Consider the following 24,286-nt stretch of genomic DNA (forward strand, 5'->3'; position numbering starts at 1 on the left):
TCCCACTGGCAGGGGGGAGGAGAGAGTGAGTGGCTGCATGGTGCTTAGTTGCTGGCTGGGGTTAAACCACAACAAGAGGCACTGTATGGAAGAGGGCAGCGCCTGCTATGGGGTGGGGTACCAGAAACAGAGAACACATTGGCCAGGAATGAAAGCCACTTGCAGTAGGCCTGAGTCACAACTATTTCGTTTTAGCGAGATCTCCAGGAGCATGGCTCTGTCGGCAAAACTCCAGCAGGCGCCGATACTCATTTCTTCAGCCAGGTGCATCCCCCTCCTTCCCTTTACAGACAACTGAAGGATGCTGCCTGGGGGCTTCATGAAGAAGTGAAGGAGAAAGAGATGAGCACTAGACTGACATACTGCACATGATGCGGTAAGTCTTCCTCTCCCTTATGCGTCTTTCTCCCCCTGCCTTAAGCTCAGTGTACATGCAGTCAGGTTGCATCTGAAACAGTTTTCAGAGCATACAAGTCCAATTTCCAGAACAACTGACCTACAAACACTCACACACAAATACATAACTACAAACACAAATATAACTGTAAATAAATATATAAACATAAACATATATATACAGGGATAAGGACAGAGAGAAAGAGATTCAAATGACACATCACACGCCATATCTTTGAGTTTTCCACCTTTCATGGCAGAATGTCTCTTTGATTCAGGTTCCTAAGCAGCACCTTACCCCTCACCTGATAGACAAGTGGGGAAACCTGCATGGTACCTGCATAAGCATTTATTTTTTCTTACAACTCATGTCTTCTGCAAGAATGAGTCACACCAGCCCATGAGAACAGAACTCAAGGACAGATTTGCTGCTCAGGAGCTACAGGAAAAAAACCTGACAAGCTTAATGATGGGAAGGTTTGTTAACGCCTTTGGAGAGCTATAGCATGTGAAAAAAAGCAAGCCAGAATGCTTGGCTAGGAAAGGCACAGCCATAGGGATGTAGAATAACTCTCTGATGCCCCACAGAAGTGTATTTTTTTGAACAGGCAGGATACCCATCAGAACCTGGACAAATAAAAACTGCTCTGTTACAGGCTCCTGTGAACCAGCAACTGAAAAGATGGCCATAATCAATCAATAAACAGTCACCAGTTTTATTACTACATGACGCCATGGTTTAGCCAGAAAGACTTTACAGATGAGGCCATTCCTAAACGCAGGTACACAGATGGATTTCTTCCCAGAGCAGCAAAGACCCAACATGGCTGCATCACCATCGCTGTGACAGACCAGGACGGGGCCTGACTTGCACATGAGATGGGCATGCACACTCCCAGCTAAAGTAGGCAGCACAAGCCACTTCACTGCGGGCATACTGGACGCTAATTTATAACCATGAGCGAGACACACGTGCTTTCTGGAGTGGCTGGTTCAGTGCATGTACATACACATTCCTACTGGTACCAAGCAATGGCATATTAAAGCAATAAGTGAGAACATATGCAACAATGAAATGCACCACTGCTGCTGGAGGAAGATAAAATGGAAAGCTGTGCAGCGCTTGGCTGAGTGAGGCTGACTAATGACTCTAATGTTAGTGGCTGCTGATCAAGAAATCAAACACAGAGCAGTCCATCATAATCACGGCAGGTGAGGGAAGATGAGCCAGAGCCAGAGCTCAGGATACCAGAAATCTTCCTTGCTGTTCCAAAAACCAGTAGTATCTTATGCATACAGAAAAAAACCCAGCTTGTTTCAATGCATAGTCAAATTCATTAGAAATCCTCTGAAATAGGATCCTTTGTTACACAGTTTGTTGCCAGATGATAAGGACATTTCTGGGCAATGTGTTCTCAGGAACACAAATGGAAAATGACATGATGGACATAGCGTGTCAAAATAACAATCCTCATTTAAATCTTCACATTAGAGACAGCTTACATCTCAAATGTCAAACATGCAAAATGGATTGCCTGCAGAAGCCAATTTGGGGAACATCAATTGTTCTGAATTTCAGAGTATTAACATGGAAAAAAAAAAAAAAAGAACCGACTTTAAACTGTATCAGAAATCTTTACAAAATCTGACACTTTGTTCTTGCTATTTCTTTGCCTTTGCACTTCAAGGCCACATCCCCTTTGTCACTTGGACCACAATAGCTGATCTGACATTTTATGGTGTGCACTTGACATGACTGCCCATACGGTGCCCCACTGACTTGAGGGACAGTTCCTGCTCCTTCCCAGCAAGGCTCTGAGTAGGATCACACCACTGTTAGTGTTCAAGAAAGTAGAGGATCAGGCTTCAAATAGAAAACTTCTGAGAAAAGACGTAAGCACATCTGTTGTGTAATCCCAGAAGACGACAGCAATTGGACTCTACTTTCTGCAGATCAACGATATTTATTCATACAATGCAAACATCAGAAATGCCAGGGCTCTGATCCTCACTGATACCAGGGTACGCATTTTTTTTAACACTGAAAATCTTTAATCCCTTTGGAGATCTGGGAGGAAGTATTCAGCTACACCAACCGCAAAAGCAGTCATGGAGTTATTAGTTATTAGCCTTTTCTTTTACAAAACACACAGAGACACAGAACAAACCCACTGTTTGCTGAAGACAGTGTCAGAGGAAGCCTTAAGAGGGACAGTGTCAGCAAGGACTAAATGAACTTGCAGTTTTCATGCTGATGAGCAGTCCTGCAATCTTATGAATGCACTGAACAGATACATGGATCCAAACACCACCAGTGTGGACCAGTTTGCATGCCTTGCAAACTGGACTGAAAGAGAAATCATGGTTGCGGGACATGGCTTGAAAAGCTGGTTACAAAATCAAAATCTGTACCAAACCAACAGATTTTTTAAAAAGTCTGCTCACTAGTCTGACTTCCCCTTCCTTTTGAAAATATACCTTAAGTTTTCTACAGCTGCTAAGTTCCCATCATGGGTGCTTTCAAATCTCAATTCTAAGTACAGACTTCCTGATCCTTTTCATCAATAACAGTCACATATTCACTCTTTCCATTACCATAATTATGCTGGCATATCACTTAAAAGCCACAAAATTGCATTGTATTTCTATAGGCAGGCATAACACGAGAGCACAAAACAGCACAGCCAAATACTTCAGCAAATCCATCCAGGTGGTCCTGCTTCAGAGGCCCATGAGAAATCAGTGCAGCGTGGGTATAAGGTGGATGCTCTGCTCTCCTTGATCACTGCCTTCAAAGCACATATTCCCAGGGAGACAGGTAAGTGTTCACGGTTCAATGTTGATGTCTCTGCATTTTAGGGCATGTAATTCATTATTTGCAGGAGAGATACTTCTGCAATCACAATGTCTCAGTGCTCCTGATATTTGTCATCAAGGGTTGGGCACTCTCCTTGTGCTGCTTGTCTCATCTGTCTCTGGGCAGTTTATGCACTGTTGAATTAGAGGGTTTCTTCACTCGGGTTCAGAATAAAGTCGCTGCTCTCGGGAGCCAGCTACTTACGTGCATCAGATTTCAACACTACTCAGTGCCTGAGTTTGGACCTTATTCACTTCTGTATGAGTCCAGCTCAGTGCTGGTATAACTCCGGCAAGCTTGAATATAAACCTGAGGAAAACCCATGGTAAATCAGACCCTGTAGCGCTTAAAAAACCCTCTTAACCCCTCATTACAAGGATGAGATTCCTTATTCTCTATTAAAAAGATCTGTAGTTGAATTTCCAGAAGAGTTTTGCAGATGCAGCTTCCATACTTTAGGGAATGCACAAGCTACCACCACTGAAAATCATGTCTAAGAACTTGCTGAGGTTTAACCTCTTAGTTCAGTCTTATCTGATGTGTGATCATTGTCTCCAGAACAGAAGATACTCAAATACTAGAACAACTCATGTGAAGATTAATACAGTGATTTCACATATAAACTGGAAGTAATGAAGTGTGCAAAACCTTTCAGGAATAAAAGACTGAAACCCTGATTTCAGGAATGAAAGCTTTGGCTGATTAATTTTCCTTCATCAATAAACTATTTCTCAGGGCTGAGCAAAATAGATACAAAAAACTCTGCACTTTTAAAACAATGTGAGGAGAGCAGGGCATGTTATCCAGGAAAACTGATTTCCTAAGTAATTACTTTCCTGCTTCTTGAGGTTTCAAGCTGAGCAAAGGGTCAGTGAAGAAGGACTGTGCTGTCTTGTAGTAAATAAGGTTAATGTTACTGTATAGCTCTGTTTTGCAGTCAGAGGGCATGAGAATGAATCTAAGCGCAACTTGCAACACTTGCTCAAAAATGGATTGAAATATTACTCTCTATATAAGGGATGGATCCTGTGAGATGATGTCATCCAACCAATCACTTAGAAATGTGATCAGCTGCTGTCCCTTCACTTCCAAAAGACCGCTTGGATCCTTCCAGTTGGGTATGTTGTTTGAAGTGCTTGGATGGACTTCTCAGGACCTGACAGCTCAAGCGTTACACTGGAAGGGAAGTACCTCAGCTTCTCTGCCAGAACCTACATTGGGACCATACAATAGAGTTTTAACTTACTTTAGGATGAAGCTGATATACATCAAAATGGAGATGACTCTAAGGTGGTAATTTGTGTCCTTCCTAAGAAATCTCAAAAGTAGGGCAGAGCAACCTAAAGTGCCTACCTGGCCTTCATATTTTTTAGCATTTATTTCAACAGTTGCTAACAACAGGACCCTTCACCCAGCACAATACATCTCAGAGGAGCTGTTAGACAAGCATCTGCACTGGAGATGAAGGGCTGAAAGATGTAAATTTTCAAATAAAGGGGAACGAAAGCCCCTTTCTTATCAGTTCCTGTTTTCCCACTGTAACAATTCTTGAAAACACTATCACAATTCCTGAAACAGTATTTCCTTCAAAAATCCCATTTCTGTAAGGTAAAATGTTCCCTTACAGAGAAAAATAAAATTACACTCTGACTATGTGGTCCAACTTAATTTTAAAATTCATCCAGTAGGAAAACTCAGAACATGTGCAAAGCTCTCAAAAAAAAGAGCAACTCTCAAACAAGGCAAGGCTAACACATCTCCTACTAGTGCTCCTGGGAAGCTCTGGCTTGGGCTGATGGCCAAGAGTGCTGCCTACAGACCAAAAGTGAAGCCAGCCTCTTTGTAATCACAGACAAAATACCTTTGTTTCTCATACACACGTTTCACTGGCTTATTACTCATGCCAGAGTCCACTGGAAAACAAAAGCATAGATGAAAAAGATCTTGCTATCCTACTAAGCGCTACAATGCGAACTTGAACCACTCATTCACAACTAGAGCACATGCACTTCTGAGTACATTGTGGTGCAGCTCTGAGATGCGACGCATGCATCCACAGCTTTGCAGAGCCATCTGTTTTCTTCAGTTTCATTTTGCTATCCTGGTTCAAAGCCTATAGCCTTGCTTCACTTCAATTCCCCCTTGCCAGACAGCAGAGACGGAAACATTGCTAGTACCAAAATGACAGCACGTGGGAGATTTACCTGATGGGAGCTGACTCATCCCCTTTATCAAGCCAGTCCTGCGGTGGGATTATGTACATGCACCAGAGGCCCCAGTTATAGCCGTGGGCTGCATTGGCGTATTGCTGCACTTCAAAAGTGTTGTACTTGATATTGTCAATTGCTGGTAAGATGATCCGCTTTCGATCTTCTTTGATCCGGGTAAGTGCAGGTTCCACCCTGAGAACAATAAAAACAGCAAAATGTTTTACAGCCATCCAGTAATCCCAGGTCCTGCTTTGCAGTCTGGTAAAACGAAGTTCTCTAATACTGACAGCAGTAACCCAGAGAGATGGCAGCCCATAACATGGCATAGCGGGATCGAATACAGATCACTGTCATACACTGAAGAGGCTGGAGCCTGATGTGAGGTACTTCATATAGCAACAGCACATGAATTGTTACCTTTATGAAGCTGTACCAGAGTTTAACACCACAAAATTTTACCAAACACTTATTCTGAGGCCTGGAGACTGTCAGTTCATTTTGCAATGCACAAGTGCTGAGAGACACTGGGGCCAAGAATAACTAAATGGTCTCCTAATGGCTGCACCACCAGGATGCCCGGTGGTGATTAAATACCTGCTCTTGCTGACAAGGCCCAAAGAACAAAACACACACCAGGGAGTGAATGAATCTGAAGGTTACTCAAAGGTTTTAATCTTGTTTCCTAAGGACTGACCCCATCGGATCTAGTTTGAATGACAAGCATGGCTGCATTATGCCTTCTAAAACCTCTTTGGTGATGAGAAGATTTCAATTGCCAGATGGTGCAAAAGCAGCAAACTGCAGGAAATGTGCCATCATTTCAAAAGGCTTTAAAACATCAATGTGCTTTCAACAGAAGCTACATCCCAAAGTGTTTCAGGAAACTAAAAAGCTTCATGCAAACATTCATTTCTAAGCAAGGTAGTCTGAAGTTGCTATGAATTTACATACAAACTGATCCAAAGAGGTAGCAGACTTACATAAGGGTGGAAAGCACTTCTCAAAGCAGTATTAGAAACAGCCACCAGTTGACTCCTTTGTAACTGTGTTTCCCCTTGAAATAAGCTTTGAAGATTGTGCAGAGCTCTCACATGTATCTTTAAGGGAATGGTGGTTTGCTGCGATTCACAATAGTAGTAGGATTTGAACACTGATCTTTTCTCATTTTTCTTTTGTTGTTGGTTAAAAGGCAATTGTTCCTTTGTGGTTTCAAGTTTGTTGCCTTATATTTTGTTTGTTATATTTAGTTTGTTACCATGTATTTTCTTGTGTAGGCCAACAGAAAGGGACAAGTTACGAAATTAATTCAACCTTCATTTTCAAGCTTTACTGCCTCAATCTGAACTACCACAAATTTTCTGATCTCTTCCACAAGAAGGCAGCAATTTCTTTGTGCTTGAATGAGGCCAAAATATTTGTCTTTTATGTACACAGACTCCATATGGCTTACATGAGGTCGTGTACTGCTCGCTTTCTCTTCATTTTACCCCTCCCACATCAGTAAAAAGACAGATAGATTCAGCAAACCCCTTGAGTATTGATGATGAGCTACTTACTGCAAATAAACCATCACAAAACAATGTAAAATAAGAGCATAACTGACAAAAGACAAGGTGTCACAGCATTTCATTTGCAGAGAAGTTGAAGAGAGTTAAACTAGTTTTATTTGGATTCCCTTAGAAAAATGACATTTGAATTTATCAGCTGGATGCCAATAACACAGAGCATGGAAGTTTTAATTAAAAGGATGATCACAAGCATGGTGGGAAGAGAAGAACGACATTGCAAGTTGCAGAAATTCCCCCTGGCCAGGAAGGTTATGAAAGAGACATTCATCTCATATGCAACATGTATTGTTTTGTTACTCTACTTGATTTATTTTGGGAATAAATCAATGCATCCCTCATGACTGGAATGGCCTGAGGTCTCTCTTACTACTGCCTGCCACCTGCAATTTTTGGTGCAGTACTACTACTGTGAAAGCCCAGTCCTGCAAGGTACCAAAGATCTCCATAGAAGCATGAAAGTGCATCAGCCCAGGGGAGGTACAGTGATTTCAGCTCAGGTTAAGTACCTTTTTGGCTTTAAAATATTTCCTTAGTCAGCAGGATCATATGTTGTTTCTTTTTCCCCCTTTTTTTGCATGGCATTTAAAGAACTGCACCCCAGACTCAAAGGACATTTTTTTTTTTTTTCTTTCTTTCTGTGGGAGAGACAAGAAACAACAGAGAGAGATTCAGGACAGTGCAGTGCCTGATTCAGTATGTCAATTTGTGCGGTCTTTAGGCCACACTCATGTACCCACAGAAAGAGCTAATATGACCTACCAAATGAGGATAAGCCGCTTCCTTTATTAATATGAGATTATGTTTATGAGATTAATGGTTTTAAATACCAGTGAGTGGATGGCAGAAAAACTCTTGCAACTCCAATAAAGCAGAGAAGAATGCAGAATGAATCTGCTTTGTTCTTTCCATAATGCTATCTCTGCTTATCATCCTAGAGGCAGCAGAAGAAAATACAGCAGAACAGCAGAGATGTCAGCCAGACACACCTCTCGCATCATGAATCAGGTGCCTCCATGCATGGCTGTGGTAACCCCTGTGCATAATATCAGCAGGAGGCTCTCCCACTCCCTTCTAGCCTCTGAAACAAAGGTTTTCAAAATAACAAACAACAGGTATAGATGTCACTAATGACAGGCCACTAATTGACTGAAAGAAGAATCCTCCTCTGTGATTGTGGAGGAAAAAAAATGACCTTGGAGCAGGTCACCTTCCATGTGAAGCAGTTGCGGCAGAAGCCTCGTTGCAAAACTGACTCTGAGTTCCTTGCAAACTAAACAACACCTTGGGAGGCGGCCCACTCCTGAAGCCCTTGGGCATTGCTTCAACAGATTTGGTGCAGTGGGGAAGTCACCGAGCAGAGCGATTACATCCTCCAGTGAGACCTGGTGCACGTCACAGGGCACAGTGGCACCCAGTGACTCCCATAGCATGCACAAATTTATTATGTTTGAGTCTGATTTCCAGATCTGCCCTGCAAAGCAGGAAAACTGACTGCATGCCTTCCGAAGCAGAAATCTGTAAATGGGTTTCCTTTGTAAGAATCAAATTCTGTCATTCTTATTCACTACCATCTGATTCTGGAAACAGGTCTTTGACAAGCAAGGAAAGACTAGGAGTTTTTAAAACTATTTTTATCTCTCTTGGTTAGAGTTCTTTGGTCACCAAATCCTCAAGTCCTCAATTATTGGGTTGTTTATGCTGGTACAAAGCAAGACTGTTCAACCATCATACTTAAAACTACCCTAAAGTTTCCATGTTCCTTCTACATTTCCTCCTTGTGTGCTCATTTTGCAAGTATTTTCCTTGGAAGGGTAGATTGAGATCATGTAATGAAAAAGCTAGAAGAGATAAGGAATTCTTCTCCCTTAAAGTCAGATGTCTGCAATAGACCCCCCACATCCAAGGTAATTGCCTCAAACTTCCATTCTCAGCAGAGAAAGGCAGAGGATGGCACTTTTATACTAAGGTGCTTCTCATAATAATGTAGACACTAAAAACAGGTGAGATTAATAATGTTCCAGAGGAGCCTATTTTGAATATAGAAGGAATTTAGCCTGTTACTTTGCAAGACACCTTAAAATTGGACTGTTGAAGTGTATCCCAAATAATGGTTAAAGAAAGAATGTGAAGAAAATATTTAACAGTCACTCTGATTTTCAGCCCTCAATCATATTTGTGATTGTGTTCATCTGATACTTGTGTTTTGGAAATGCTAATCTGGGTCTTCATTTTCTTCACAACAAGAACATTCTATTCCCAGCTCTGGTGCTGCTGTCACACCAGCCATCACCAAACTACTCCTGTCACTGTACAGTTGACTGAATTCCTGTGTTTTTCCAGTTGTATGGCTTACATTTATTACCACCTGACTTGGTACTTTGCATCTGAATGGCACAAGGAGGGATCTCTGGAGTGTAATACAACAGTCGGATCAAAACACATGATGAAATTTCATTAATCTCTATCAATCTATTAATTTGAAATCTCAGATTTTGAACTTTCATGAAATGTGAGGCATTTGAAAGCTGTCCATGTGATGGAAGATCTGTTTTGGTCCCCTGCACTCAAGAACTGTAAATGTTGAAGATATTACTACTTCAGCAAGTGTTGGTATCTCTACCCTCAGGTTATAGATGAAGTAAAATGCCATGCCAAGGTTATGGAGTGAATTGGTATGAAAGCAACTGCTGGGACTTCATTTTCTCAGCCTCCCATCCCCATCAATGGAGGTGACTTTCTTCCTCTGTCTGTATCCACATGTGTGGAAATCACATCCCTGCAGGTATTAGGAACAGGAAAGGTTCAGTATCTGGACAGACTGCACATTTATCTAACTTCTAAAATATGTTCACACCTACAAGTAAGAGAGCAGGCTCCGAGTCACAGATGGAAAGAGAAAATCCAGTGCAGAGTTGTTCTCTGTTACTTAGCAGACCTCAGAATGGAGAGCCATTTAATCAAACATTGTACACCTGTGAGATTTCACAGCTTGTCTTGCCCAATCAGGGACAGCAGAAATAGCAATGGGCATCTGAATGCCAAGCCCTAGCTCATCTCAGTGAGATCTACAGGCACATTCAAATCCCAGATTCTGCCAATACCCTCTGCACCACTGACACTGCTTGTGCTCTATTTTTCTGCCTGCCAAGCTCCCTAGGTAATGGCCAATGAAGAAGGACTGTAAGCTTGAACAGAACTGGGTAATGGAGTGTGTTTACATTGCTTATCTTAGGTAATCCATGAAATATGAGGGGGGGGTTATTGCTATTCATTGCTAGTGAAGTCCAGCCTTGGAGTAGCTCTGTTAGGCTCAATGGACTTACGCAGTGTCTTTGTCTCTGTAAGCTGAGCTGCACGTTCATCAAATCCTTTGTCAACTTTGCTGGTAATTCTGGATTTGTCTAATTGCTTCAGGTTTTTGAAAGGATTATGATTAAATCTTTCCTAGTAATTTCTAATTTTTTCCTAATTTTAAGCTGCTACATTATTATGTAGATTTACTCATCCTCTTTAGAGACACCAGTTTTCTTTCCCTGTTTTTTTTTCTCCTTGTCTTGTTTTTCGCACTGTGCATCTGCAGAAGTCAGGTGCTCCTGGCAGCTCCCAGGACTAAAAGGACAGAGTGGAAGAGGTTGCTGAAGTCCAAATATGTTCAACATGCTATGCTGATGAGCTGCAATATGTTGCTCGAGTATTTCCTTTCCACGTGGCCACTGCTGGCAGCGAGGCAGGATTCAGCCCTGCCTGATTAGGTACATAAGCCAGATGTGAATTTTGAGATTCATCTCTATTTTTCACAGATGCAAAAATATTAGGTTCCTAGCTTGTATCTGAGTCAATGTACTTTATGGGCACAGAGTAGCATATATTGTTAACAAGTTATTTACTGGAGCAAGAGGAAAAATTCTCCCAGGCATATTCAGAGACATGATGGATTTCAGTAAACTAAATATAATCAAAAGATTCAGCTTTAAAGGTAGTGCTTCACATCATCCAGTTCTTTTTTCTACCTAATAAAAACCAAGCAGACAATTTGGGCTGGAATTTGAGTGACATAGGAAGTCCCTCCCTTCTACCCTCTCTAAAAATATATATTTGCCAGTGTCCTCTTCTTACTCTGAATAGATTGCTGGTGAATGGTTAAAGCCGGAAGAGAAAGGACAGTAAATTTAGTTCTTTTACAGACTCCACTAGGCTAAAGGGTATTTTCACTTGGGTTTTATTTCTCTGAAGCAGTTCCAGAAATACAGCAACACACTGCTGAAGTCTCATTCCCAGGACTTAGCCCTGCGATTGACAGTGCTTGGTTGAAAAGCCACAAAGCATATCGCTGTCCCATGATTTTGGTGAGCTTCCCACAGGCACAAGGACATGCTGTGCTGGGAGGAACATCCACAGCAGGTGCCTTGGTAAGTGACGACTCCTTACAGAAACTCTCTTGGGGAATTTGTAGAAGGAATCTCTGATGAGTAGCAAATTCACAACACAAGGATGTGTCGATTTGTCCAAGACTGTTGAGCATATCGCCAAATATAGCCCATGCATTTCATGCATTTAATGCTTTTGCCTACCAGTGGGTCAATTTCTGGATTAACACTGGATTTTCCAAGGTGTTGAGCACCCATGATGACTTCAGTGGGAGCTCCAGCAATGCCAGTACTGTGGACCTCAAAGAAAAAGTGCTCCCAAGGTAAACATTACAGTTAGGAAAAGAGTTGGAAGGCAGAATTTAACCCAGAGTATAGAATAAGCCTGTGAAAAGATTGAGAGCAAAGGCAGGGGTCATACTGTGATCACAAAGGCTTCTCTAATCCCATTGTAAGTCAATCTCTGAACATATATACATTATGTATTTAATATTGGGCCAATTCAGAGCAGCTCAAACCCCACAGGAAACCATAGCAAACAAAAATTGTATGCTGTCTTACATCCTTATCAGATTGCCGGAGAGTTCATGCCAATGGGGAAGTCTGATTTTTCACAGCACTAAAAAGAACAGCTTCTTCCACATAAAAAACAGATAAAAACAAGTTAGTAATGAGCTCCTCAGCATACATGATTATATAATTCACCTTTTTAAATATGTAAAAATACCTGCTGACTTCAAGCAGACTTTTAAAAGGGCACAACATAGGAATAAATGCATGTGATCTAAGAGAAACCACATGCATGCTGCAGGCCAGATTCTCTGCTGTCCAACTCTTCCACTTCAATGGACTTCACAACTTCAGGGATGCCTTGCTAACATGCATCATCTCAGGAGTGGACCCAGAATACTTTTCAGTTCTTAATTAGAATGATTGTACTAGGCATTTGTCAATACCTCCCTTTCCTGCCCCCCCGCAAGTCACTTTTTCTGAATTTGTCCAAAAGTAAATCCTTTCCTAAATGACAGGAATTGCATTGGGAAATGTCTCTCTTAAAATCTGCCCCGTCCCAGGCGAGTACCCAAATACCCTAGTCTCTGGGTTCTTTTGAGATAAACGTTGTCTTTTTTTCCTCTCCACCATCACTATTCTGATTTTTACTCCAATAAAAAATGAAGAACTAACATTAAAAAAATCCAACCTTTCTTTTTCCCCCTTTCACAAATCAGAATTTCTTTTTTCTTTTCTTGCAAGGACTTAAGGAAGAGTCCTTATAAGACATAAATGAAAGACAACATGGTCTCATCTGCTAGATTTTATGGCTCAGTGGGTTTAACACTGTATTTTACTCTGGCTGTACCACTGTCAGGTACCATGAAGTAAAAACTTAACACGGAAATATAAGAAAAAGATCTGTGTAAACTGAAAGCTTATTTTGCATGTGATTTTATACGCTACCTCACATTTCATTGGCAATATACATTTATCAGATGCAGACAAGCAGATCTACTGACATACATAATTCTTCACTGAGGCCAACTGAGGAATATTTCATGCAGAATGCCTTTCCTGTAAATAAGTGTTCAGAGAACTAAAAAAAAAAAAAATTTCATACTCCCTTCCTCAGTCTTTAAGAGGAGAGAGAAATTCCCCATCTGTTCTACCTGACATCTCTATCAGCATTCCTGTGTGCCTGGGGAGGTTTCAGACCTGCAGGCCCCAGCCAGAACGGAGCGAATGCAGCATAAATGCCTGCTGGAGAGTTAAAGATCAGCTCTTTGGCTGCCAAATCTGAATAGCTCTTTTCTGCACCACTGAAAAGCAATGAGGATGCTTCAATGAACACTCTAGGTTGTTTAGGTAGATGAATAGTTGAAGTTGCTTTTCTGGCATGTCCTCTGTATGTAAGCTGGCACTGTCCCATGAATCTGAAAGGCCCACATGGCTTATGTTGCACGCTGCCCTCTTCACTCAGATAATATTAGTTCACTTTTGCTATCTAAAACATGTATTCCATTAAGTTACCAAATTGATCCTAAGTGATGGTAGAGGCTTTGGATGAGAAAAAACTCCCTTAATAAACACGTCCTGTACTTTGCATTTGCATAACTAAAACTTGCCAGGCCAAACTTACCACGGTACCAGGGATGCTGCAATGAACCATGTCCTGAGCAGGAGTGATAGGCTTGAACCCTCCAGAGGGGAGGGACTGCACAGGAGAAGGACTGCAAATGTAATTTCACCCTCACCTTCAGCACTTCTCTCACTAGAAGGAAAGAACAACCTGGACCTTGCCAGGTCCCCAAAGAGCCACCTGAGCTTGAACAGGGCGGGTGGGGAGTTTACCTGCTGGCAGATATTGTCTTCCAGTAATATGAAAACATTAATAAGGGAGCTTTCAGGGGGGCAAAGACCTTGTGCCTTTGCCCTACAAAAGCATAACCATGTCTCTGTTACACAGTACTGGGAATAACCAAAGTTAGTAGAAGATTAGGAGGAAATCAACTTCCTTTTTCCTTGACACACTTCCTCGAGAATCCACTGCTTACAGCCACCACAGCAAATTGCACTACATATTGCAGTATAAAATAGCACCTACAAAGTGTCATCCATAGACCTAGGGATCTTGATCTTTAGCTCTTCTTCTTAGTTCATTAAAATACCAGCTTTCTATATTTTTAAAACACTGCCAACTTCAGGGATAATCCATTGTTGTGGTTTAACCCCAGCCAGCAACTAAGCACCATGCAGTCACTCACTCACTCCTCCCTGCTCCCAGTGGGGTGGGGAGGAGAATTGGAAAAAAAAAGTAAAACTGGTGGGTTGAGATAAGAACAGTTTAATAACTAAATTTTAAAAAATAATAATAACAATACAAATATAATAACAATAATAATAATAATTGTAACGAAAAGGAATATAACAAAAAGAGATAAATTAGACCCAAGAAAAGACAAGTGATGCACAACGCAATTGCTCACCACCCGCTGACGGATGCCTGAGCAGCGATCAGTCCCTCCTGGCCAACTCCCCTCAGTTTATATACCGAGCATGACATCCTATGGTATGGAATATCCCTTTGGCTAGTTCAGGTCAGCTGTCCTGGCTATGCTCCCTCCCAGCTTCTTGTGCACCTCCTCGCTGGCAGAGCATGGGAAACTGAAAGATCCTTAACTTGGGATAAGCACTACTTAGCAACAACTAAAACATCAGTGTGTTATCAACATTCTTCTCACACTAAATCCAAAGCACACTGTACCAGTTACTAGGAAGAAAATTAACTCTGTCCCAGCTGAAACCAGGACATCTGTGATGATGGGATGTGTGTGGCACAGTCTGAGGGATACTTGGCTTATATTTCAGGTCCTCTTTCTCATGTCGGGTTGTCTCTGTCTCTCTGGTATATTTAAATCTTTTGATTAAATCTTCTTACTCCACTGCTTCCTTATTGCTACTCCCCCTTTGTCTGGCAAAATTTGAATTACTACAGTACTGCACAATTCCATTCAGTGCTCTGATACTACCTCTGTGATAGGAGCAAAAGCAATTCCTAAGATAGAATGCAAGTATAATACTCTATCATTATGTCTTCTTTTATGGCTCCTAGCACCCTCTTTACGGCTGCTAATATATTGTGGCCTCTGCCTTTCACTTACTGATTTCTGCTCTCCTTCACTCAATGTGTCCTTTTTCTCACCGGAATTAACACCCCATCTCTGCTATCTCTCTTTCCTGCTCCCAGATATAATGTAGTGAAGTTCTCTTCTGCTTGTCATGTTATTCTTTCCCATCTCTCAAAGACAGGAGTCTATATAATGCTCTACATCTTCTGCAACACAATTAGCAGCCAGGACGCAATGGTCTGTACTCAGTGTTACTGTGGGCTGCTTAACGCACAGTGGGTGGGCCTAATACAAAAGTTGGAGGAGGAATGCTGAAATCTTCAGAGGACTGAAGGCAAAACTGAACTATACAAGCTTAAATATACCCTCAGAGAGGAATGTACAGGAGCTTTTCATACCTATTGGTTCTGCTGGGTTGCCGACTCTACATGCTGACTTCTACTGATGTTAAGTAACCATTAAAAACAGACAAGGTTCTACTGCAGGACAGGTAGAATTGTACAGGTGAACTGTACATATATATTATCATGTAATTTTAATTTAAAATTCCATTTGAGAATTAATAGTAATGGCCTCCCTTTCAGCTAGTCCTCTCCACTTTTTCTCTCACAGCAGCAGTACTGGCTCACGCTATCAAAAGCCTTAAGGGGAACAGGTCAGTACAAAGTCTCTGCTCTGAGCTAATACATTTCAACACCTGAGAAGCAAAAAAGCAGCAATTAAGCACAGCAAAATAAATAATTCAATAGTTAATTTGACCTGCCAGGTTGTAGAGGATTTTTTTTATATCCTACCAGATTGTATTTTAGTTTAGAAGTGTCCCTGGAGAGTAATGCTGTGAGAGCCTGTAAAATGTTATAGTGCGATACAAGGCAAAAGCTCACCCATAAATGGGGCAACTACTGTTTAAAGAAAAGTTTTTTTGTTGTCAGAGTCCTGCATATTTCATGAGAAAGTGAAGAAGTCCTTCTCTGATTCTTTATGAATTAATCTGCCAACTGATTAGGCAGGTAAAGCAGCCACAGATTGGGAGATTAAAATTGCACGGCAGGTACTTGACTTTTAGATGGAATGCAAACCAAACAAAAAGCTAATGCTCTTTTCTGTGGTAAAGGAATGGCTTCTTTTTAATTGCCTCACAAATAATCCACAGACAGCTTTGAGTGGGAGCAATCCATGTGGCCTCTAAATACATGAATATACACTGAAAATGGGGGGAAATATTCATGCAGGATGAGACTTAGTAGGAGAATAGAACAGCAGTACTTTAACAAGATACTCCTGCACGACTACCAAGTTTATAGGGTTATGGAGTAGGGGTAATGTTAACCTAGTGGGAAAAAAATAAAGCGGTCCAGATGGAAGGACTTCCAGTCCCTTCTAGTAAAAGAAGATGAGATGAAAATTGAAATGACAGGCAACCGCATATGCACAGGTGGACAGAATTAAAACTAGGAGGAAACAGATAGAACAAGGTTTGAGATGGCTGTCAGCAGCCCCAAAGATTGAGGGAAACAACAGGACAAGCACCAGAAGGGAACGCTCTGAGCCTCCACGTGTGGCTCTGAAACAAAGGGATATGTGATGCTTCTGGTGCATGTTTGCTATTCTCATTCATCCTCTGCGGCTACTCCAGAAACCAAGTGGTCTCAAAGCAGCTGCGCAGACTGGCTCAGCAGTATTAGTGAGACTTAAGCACACTTGTTGAAAGGAGAGTACACCAGGGAGGATGCAGTAAATGCAAACACTTTTTACCTCAGATATATTCACAGTCTCATTTACTGAGAGGTCTAGGTTCTTGCTATGCTGATTTCACCACTTTCTAACATTAATGCAAAGCAGTAAGGTTAAAAAAAAACCCAAACAAACCCAAAAGCAACCACAAAACCCTTTTCTGCTTATTGACACCATTGCCTAGCTTCTCTAGTAACCATTAAGATCTCAATGTCCTTTATGGAAGTGACAACAAAATTCTCCACAAGGCTCAGAAAACTGCAGCTTGGGCAGGACAAGCACTGGGAACAGCACCCAGAGCATGCTCTCCCCAGTCCTCAATTCTGTCCAGTAGCTGATATTATCCGACATGAACTTTTGCAATGATTTGAAAGATCTAGTTGCTTTAAAAGTAAATAAATAAATTAAACGAGATCTTAAGCTTCTAGAAAACTACAACAACTGCTATTATAGTCTTTCGTAGTCCTGGGGAAAAAAACAGGGTGAACATAAACCAGGTGCACTACAAGACTTATTTTATTGCATCTTCCATTTTATAAAGATATTCATGAACATATAAAAATAAACACTCCACTCCTTTGCAATTAAGTTTCTCTCTGGTTGTAAGTACAGCTATTTTTAGTTTTAATTTGGGGATATCTCCCAGAACTGCAGAGCATAATCAGCTCCACCATAACCCTGCATCATCATTATCAAATACCAGACTATCTTTGGAAAATACACATTTTACATACTGAAGGTCCCAGCAGCCCTTTTTCAGCTGACTGTACAGATCAGTTCCTCCAGTTCCCACTTCCAGTAATGCCAAATACTGGCCACTAAGTGGTGCTACAAAGGTTTACTCCAACTGCAAATCTGGCCCACTGAGCCCAAAACTCTGCTTGCCACAGTCACTACTGCTCCCTTGCAAAACAAAGGGGATGAGGAAAGGCGTGCTAATTTCAAGCCCCATTAAAAATCTAGGAAATATGCAATGTTTCCCTCAAACGTAAATGCAGGAAAATTTATGAGGAAATCAGACTGGTATTCAAGTTTCTAAGAAGAAATGATAGAAAATGACAAGGAGATAAAAAAAAGTACTTGAAAGCATGCATCTGCCTCCAGCCCAGAGCCTCATTAATGGTGTCTCCCCATTTGACTGCTTTGGAGGTTTCATATTCATCGTGGTTTAAATTACTTCTCTCTCCACTGAGCTGTACTAGAGCAGGCACAACAGCTTTTTTATGGATCTTGCAGCCATTGAAGAAGATTGTCAGCAATGTTGCAATAATCAAGAATATTATTCAAAAGTAATTGCTAATGTGATAACACCAGCCTGCAGCCATCTCATCACTACAGTTTTTCAGCTTCTCTGTTGCTGAGTAAATCTCACAGCCTTTGAGACACAGGGCACAGTGTAACAGTACTGCTCTCCCTGTAGGAATAGCCAACAACTTACCAGCCAATGTTGAATTCAACATGAGCGTCAAAGAATCCGACAACAGGAGAGGTTGCTGCTTTCCAGCCTTGGATTCTGGCTCGAATCAGTCCTTCTCGTTTGTTATTGCGCACTATTTTCACCAGACCTGGGTATCTTTTATTGACATACTGGTCCAGATTAAATTTTAGCTCGACTGCAGGACAAAAAAAGCCACACAAAAATATTCAGAATGAGAAAAGCCCTGCAACGTTATGTTTTACTTTGATTTATTCTGCAATAGAGAGGGAAAGAAATCCTTAAATATTCCTAAACCATTAGTCAGTCTCACAGATACAAACCAAGTACTGCGGTTGTGGCATGGACTAGTTCCAGGGGCATCAGCTCAGAGAAATTCTCTACGCATCAGAGCAGTTACTGTTAGACTTGCACAGATTTAATATGGCCTGATGGATTTGAGTATTGTTTTGAAGAGGTAGTTTGTCTAAATGTTTTTAAATAATTACTATTCTAATTCTCTGATGATTTGCATTAGGTTACAACTGGTATCTGGAGGAACAATTCTGACCTTACAGCAGTGTAACATGGGAGACTGGTGATTTTTTTTTCTGATCTATGCTATTCAGTAAGAGTTTGAAAAATAACCTCAATGGATTTTTGGTCAAGAGCTAATTCAGATCAGAATTAATTTCCTTTAATTTTAAGGGTTTTCCCTTAAATATAATTAAGACTCCTCAATACCAGGCTTCTTTCCCATTGAACTAAATAGATATTGAAGATTTCAAATAGACTTCTCTTTTGTTCATTTTCAGGCATTCAACCACAGATGGAGCAGAACTCATTCACTCCTTTATTCAGCTTCATTTCAAGAGGCTTATAAACAGGCAAATTACCAAAATGGTCTCTGTATTTTTTTAAATCAATCTAGTTTGGTAATTCATTTACTCTGCAACTTACTCATAATGAGGTTTTCACTCAAATATATTTATTAGGAAAACTAGTAGAAGCTTCCAGGACATTAGAAGCCTCATTCTTCTCATCTATATTACACAGTAGAATCATTATCATTGGAATCAAAGACCTGATAAATCTCCAGTTATCTAAAAGAATGACAGAGAAAAGCCATATAAGAGTTCACAGAAACAGCAAGTCCAATTCTTCTCGGTATTACATTGACTCAAACACTTTGCAATCTCACATAATTACTCCATAGGTTACACTGCCGTAGCTGAAAGAATTAGACAAAAGGTTTCTTATATCTGTAGGTTTTTTAACTTATTTTTGTTTTAGTGATTTGTTCTCTCAACCGTCCTTTCTCTTCAGGGATCTTGAAGAGGAACAGCAACTTAAAACTGAAAGATTTAAAGCTGTTGATCTGTGGAGGAAATACTAAGCTTAAGCTTTATTTTAACAAATATGATTTAAGAAGCTGCAACAGTTCTAGAAGTCTAAGGTATAACAACTTAAAACACAACACTGTCACATTTATCCTAAAAGTTCTTCAAACCTGACCATCCTATGAAACATGTTGATCAATAGCACCCTATATGCTCACCAATATTTTGAGTTTTGATCGCTGTAACAGAAGTGTTATTTTTACGTTAATGAACCAGATGACCTGGAAGTTGCATGTGCTTTGTGCCCATTCTGTTTCATTCTCATAGTCTAATTTACTCCCTACCTCAAAAAAAAAAAAAAAAAAAAAAAATCAGACTCAGAATCTGATATTATCAACAACTGTTTAAATCATGAAGAAGCAGAGTGTGCTGCCATGTAAAAGAGTAGAAACTATCTTTAAGGAGAATCTGTAGCCCCACTTCTCCTTGGAAGCAGAATTAAACTTTTAGTTTATTAATGGTGATATTCCTCTGGATCTGAAAATATGGAGAAAAGTGTCATTTCTATATTGATTGCCTATACAAATGTCATTCATCCTGTGAGGATTTCAATGAAATCAGCAGGGTTTATCCACCTAATGTTTATTTGTCATACAAATAGTTAATATTTATTCACAGCTTTGTGCAAGTGGCTCAGTCAATCCTCTCATCAACAAACACAAACTCTTGTAAATTCTACTGACTTCAGTAGAGGTATATTAATTCACACCAATTTATGATCTAGATTATTAGCCATAAATCAGTGGTTGCATGTATGACCTTCGTCCCCTGGCTGTTTAAATGCAGAATGACTCAACGCTGTTTCATCCCAACATTTAAAAAAAGCATTTCAGCTAGTAGTGACCAAACTACCTTTGATTTACATTTCACATCCATTAACCACATAGGATACAGTACTTAGAGGAAAAGTTACGTGTGTTCACCATTGTCACTGTTGTCATCCACCAGAATGATCTCCTTGAGCAAGTGCGATGGGGTGTGATTCACAACGCTGTGCACAGAGCGCAGGATGACAGAGAGCGCCTCGTTTACAAATATGAAGACCACAGAGATCTGCGGCAGGTCATCTGGGTAGGTCATCTGTTTGCACCTGGAGAGAGGAAAGAAAGAATTTAACCCCAAGTAACCACTGGGAGGTAAAATACACTGAAGAGTGTCCTTTCCTCACTGCTCTCCAGCATATAGGGACTTGCAGGCTTTGTTCTTTCTAATCCCAAAGATGTGGTAAAAGCTCAAAGGAAGCAACATAGCTAAGAGCAGCAAACTTTCCATCAACTCAGTGAAAACCAAAGTGCATCTGCATGCACACAGACTTGCAGTGGCCCTCATTCTCTGGAAGGTTAAAAGCATCTCTTGAAAACCAAAGGAATATCCAATGACTTTGCTCAAAAACAACCTGGAGAAGGCCCACAATACTATAGCCTGTCTGTGCTCCCAGGGGAACCATCAGAAGATCTGCTGTTAACTCACAATTAGGTCTCATACTTTTAAAACCAGGACCCACTCAAGTAAATTTTGCATTTGCCACCCTTTCCAATTTTGCCGTTTGTGCAGCAATAACAAATGCATGATGTTTGCTGTACAGACAGGCACTTGCTGAAATATTTGCAAAACAGATCTGCTCCATCGGAGACGTCACCTGGGTAGGCAGCTACATCCTGAAACTCCTTTTGTGCTTGCTCAATGATGCAGATACGTTACCATAGACCATTTTGAGGAGCAAAAACGAGGCCTGGAGAAGTCACACGGCACAGAGCAGAGCCTCTGCTTCCCAAGCCCCCAGCCCATGCCCCTCTGTAACACCATACTGCCTCATTTTAGTGGAATTCTCTCCCACTAGCAAAGATGTTAACTTTAAAAAATTACCTATGTGTTCTCACAGTCAAAAGCCATTCAGAATTACCATAGCAATTACTGAACCTGCTCTCTCAAATACTGCTAATGATATCACAGGAAATGACTTTTCCTGCTCTTATCGAGCTTTCTGACCCCTTTGCTCATTACTTTGGCATAACAATCACTTTTTTTACCCACTACCAGCAGTCATGGGGATGGGGAGGGTGTCAAATGCTCGACTGTTGGGCAACCTCTGGAAATCAGTTATGAATTCTAATAAAGCGCAATTATTCGTAATTCCTACTCATCCCAGCACTATTTGCTCAGAGATCTGAGCACTTGTCATGGATTACAGTGTTACCATAGCTACTTACTAGCAGCTTGTGGGGGGCCTGTACCATACAGAGGACCACTGTGTAAAACTTCTGGCTAAGCAGCATTCTTACACAATCTAAAAATAAACCTGGAACAAGGACAGAGATTTACAGGAGGTGTGAATGCTCTGACACAGCCTCCTTTTTGAATTTCTTTTTTGAATGTGATTTTCCTCTTGACCACACCAACATATCAAAGAAGTCCATCAGGAATACTTCACTAAGAGGAAGGAGCCATCAGCTAAAAACACGGACCTTGCAAGATTTCCCTTAATGAGGGACATCTTTGATCTGACAGCAATTTGCTTCAGAGCCTCACTTGTATCAGCAGGACATAGCAAATTGCATCTCAGTAAATGGGACTGGTACCCAAGGAGTGGGTACATTGCTGGCAGAAGTGAAGCAGAAGATGAAGCCCACCCCAGGCCATGGATCCTGGTGGGGTCCTGCATCAGCACTCAGAGCTAGCAGGAAAGAAGGGAAGCAAAGAAACCGTGTAGCCAAAGTCTGGAGACAGCAAGGAGGCTGTGGCAGAGGAGGAAGAAGTGCAGTGAGAATGAGAGGGCAGTCAAAGTGGCACTTGTAACGCAGAGGGACAAGCAACCAAAGGAAAGGTAGGATGAACACAAATGTCAGAAGCAGAGAGGCATGTGTGGAAGGACCAAAGTAATTTGCCTAGGAAAAGACAGGGAACCACTGAAATAGCACAAGACCTCAGTGGATTAGGCTGGACTTCCTTTATCTTCTGATCAAAGAATTTTGCTGAACTTTTCTGGAGTAAAAAGTATTTGTTTTCTTGGTAAGTGGACTGAAATGCCTGGGCACCCAGCTATGTGTTCCTGTCCAGACTGAAAAGTTGAGTGGGACTAATCCCCAGTGCTTTTCCTCCATCCTCCCACTTACATTCCGAGACAATCGGTATTTCTAATTCAAGCTTTAAAACCAGCACACCTAAACCATAACCTCCACTTTTGATTTATTTGTTCTTCATCATATTAAATCAATGCATTATCCTAAGTGTCACTCCATGGTCTCACTGGTTCACAAGTCTTTTCATGCCATGGTTCTCAATGATTACTTACATTGTAGGACATCATGGACTACTTTAGATAAAAGGCTGGTTTGAATCTGTTATCCTACCTGCGTTAAGTCATTCCTATCACTTCTCACTGCAACCTTCCTTGTGTCAGTTCTCCCCTTTCTCTGTTAGCAGGACGTAGTTGAAAAACTGCATTATGTTTGCATTTGGAAAGAGCGCTCCGTCCATTACCTATTAGAATATCTTGGGTAACCCCACTGCAGCAGGAACATGCAGATGGGCAAAGGCAAACCTCAGAATTTAGCAGTGGTTTAAAAGCTGTCGTAATTTTATTTATTACAGCAAAGATGAAGAACAGCAAAAGAAGCTGTCCAGCTAAGTAGACTTTTCAAAGTACAGCAGTGATTTAGGAGCTTATTTCCTGCAGACTTCCAGTCAACCTTGAACTCCCAACTTCTTAAGTCACTTCAGAAAATGAGATGGATGTGCTGAGGAGTCAGGAGAAAGTACTGGTCCACTAACAAACACTTCTGGTGATGTCTGAGAGCACGAGCAATCCCAGTCAAGGGGCCTTTCCTTAAAAATCGGTGGGTGCTTAAGTGCTTTGTTGGATTGTCGCCCAAGTGCTTCCCAATGTATTCTGTAATTAGATACCAGCTGCAGCAATTTACAGTTAATACTTCCTTCATTCCAAGAAACTCTAACCAGCAATTGACACTCTGAGCCAAATAGTGACATTAGCAAGTCACGTGCAAGGATGCTCTACCATCAAAGCACAACCATGCCCACTGTCACCTTACAACGCCTTTGCAGCTTCATTCTTGGCAGGATGATGACAACAGACCGAGTGCATTGCAATGGAACATTCAGTCACTTGTGCCTGTATGCAAGGTTGAGAAAGTCAGAGTGTCAGGAGGACACATGAAGTCCTCCTTGGTGCAGCCCTTGATTTTGGCCCTGGAACACGGCAGCAGGAGAGAGGTCATTCCAGAGAAGTTCCAGGAAAAGTAAGGCTATAACAAGCCTACTGACTTTCAATAAGGCATAGGCACCCTCTCAGAAAATGGTTGGAGCAGCAGCCTGGAAACAGAGAGAAAGCATTGGGCAAGAAATCCATGAGCTAACGATGGAGGAGCTTAACATGAGACTAGTCACTTTTATTATCTAGTTTGAGAAGAAAAGTAACCAGAAGGTGAAGACATCAAACTGTACGAAAGTGTCCTAGCAAGGCACACCCTTATATGCTTCAACCTGATCGCCAACAGGACTTTGCTAAGAAATTAAGAAATCATCCATTTCTGGCAGTCCTGATACTGTGCAGTAAATTGCCTGACTGTTTAAAGCAGCCCTTCTCAGGGAGCAGAGGCTTGGCTGCCCTGCTCTGGGAGCCCACAGCACCAGCACTACGCCCAGAACTCTGCCAGGGAAGGGAGCTCGGTACCACCATGGTTTCCACTTCCCTGCGCTA

General features: G+C 41.3%; 1 protein-coding gene across 1 annotated transcript in view; it reads right to left on the reverse strand.

The window, feature by feature from the left end:
• The window catches only part of GALNT9 (polypeptide N-acetylgalactosaminyltransferase 9), a 161,602-nt gene that overhangs the window by 85,660 nt on the left and 51,656 nt on the right, over positions 1–24,286 (reverse strand). The window contains exons 3-5 of the mRNA XM_052797384.1: positions 20,493–20,659; positions 18,194–18,368; positions 5,458–5,655 (exon numbers count right to left, since the gene is read on the reverse strand). Coding sequence (XP_052653344.1) covers positions 5,458–5,655; positions 18,194–18,368; positions 20,493–20,659 — 540 coding nt within the window. The remainder of the gene's footprint in view (positions 1–5,457; positions 5,656–18,193; positions 18,369–20,492; positions 20,660–24,286) is intronic.

Source organism: Harpia harpyja, chromosome 9 (assembly GCF_026419915.1).
Source record: "Harpia harpyja isolate bHarHar1 chromosome 9, bHarHar1 primary haplotype, whole genome shotgun sequence".
Taxonomy (NCBI): domain Eukaryota; kingdom Metazoa; phylum Chordata; class Aves; order Accipitriformes; family Accipitridae; genus Harpia; species Harpia harpyja.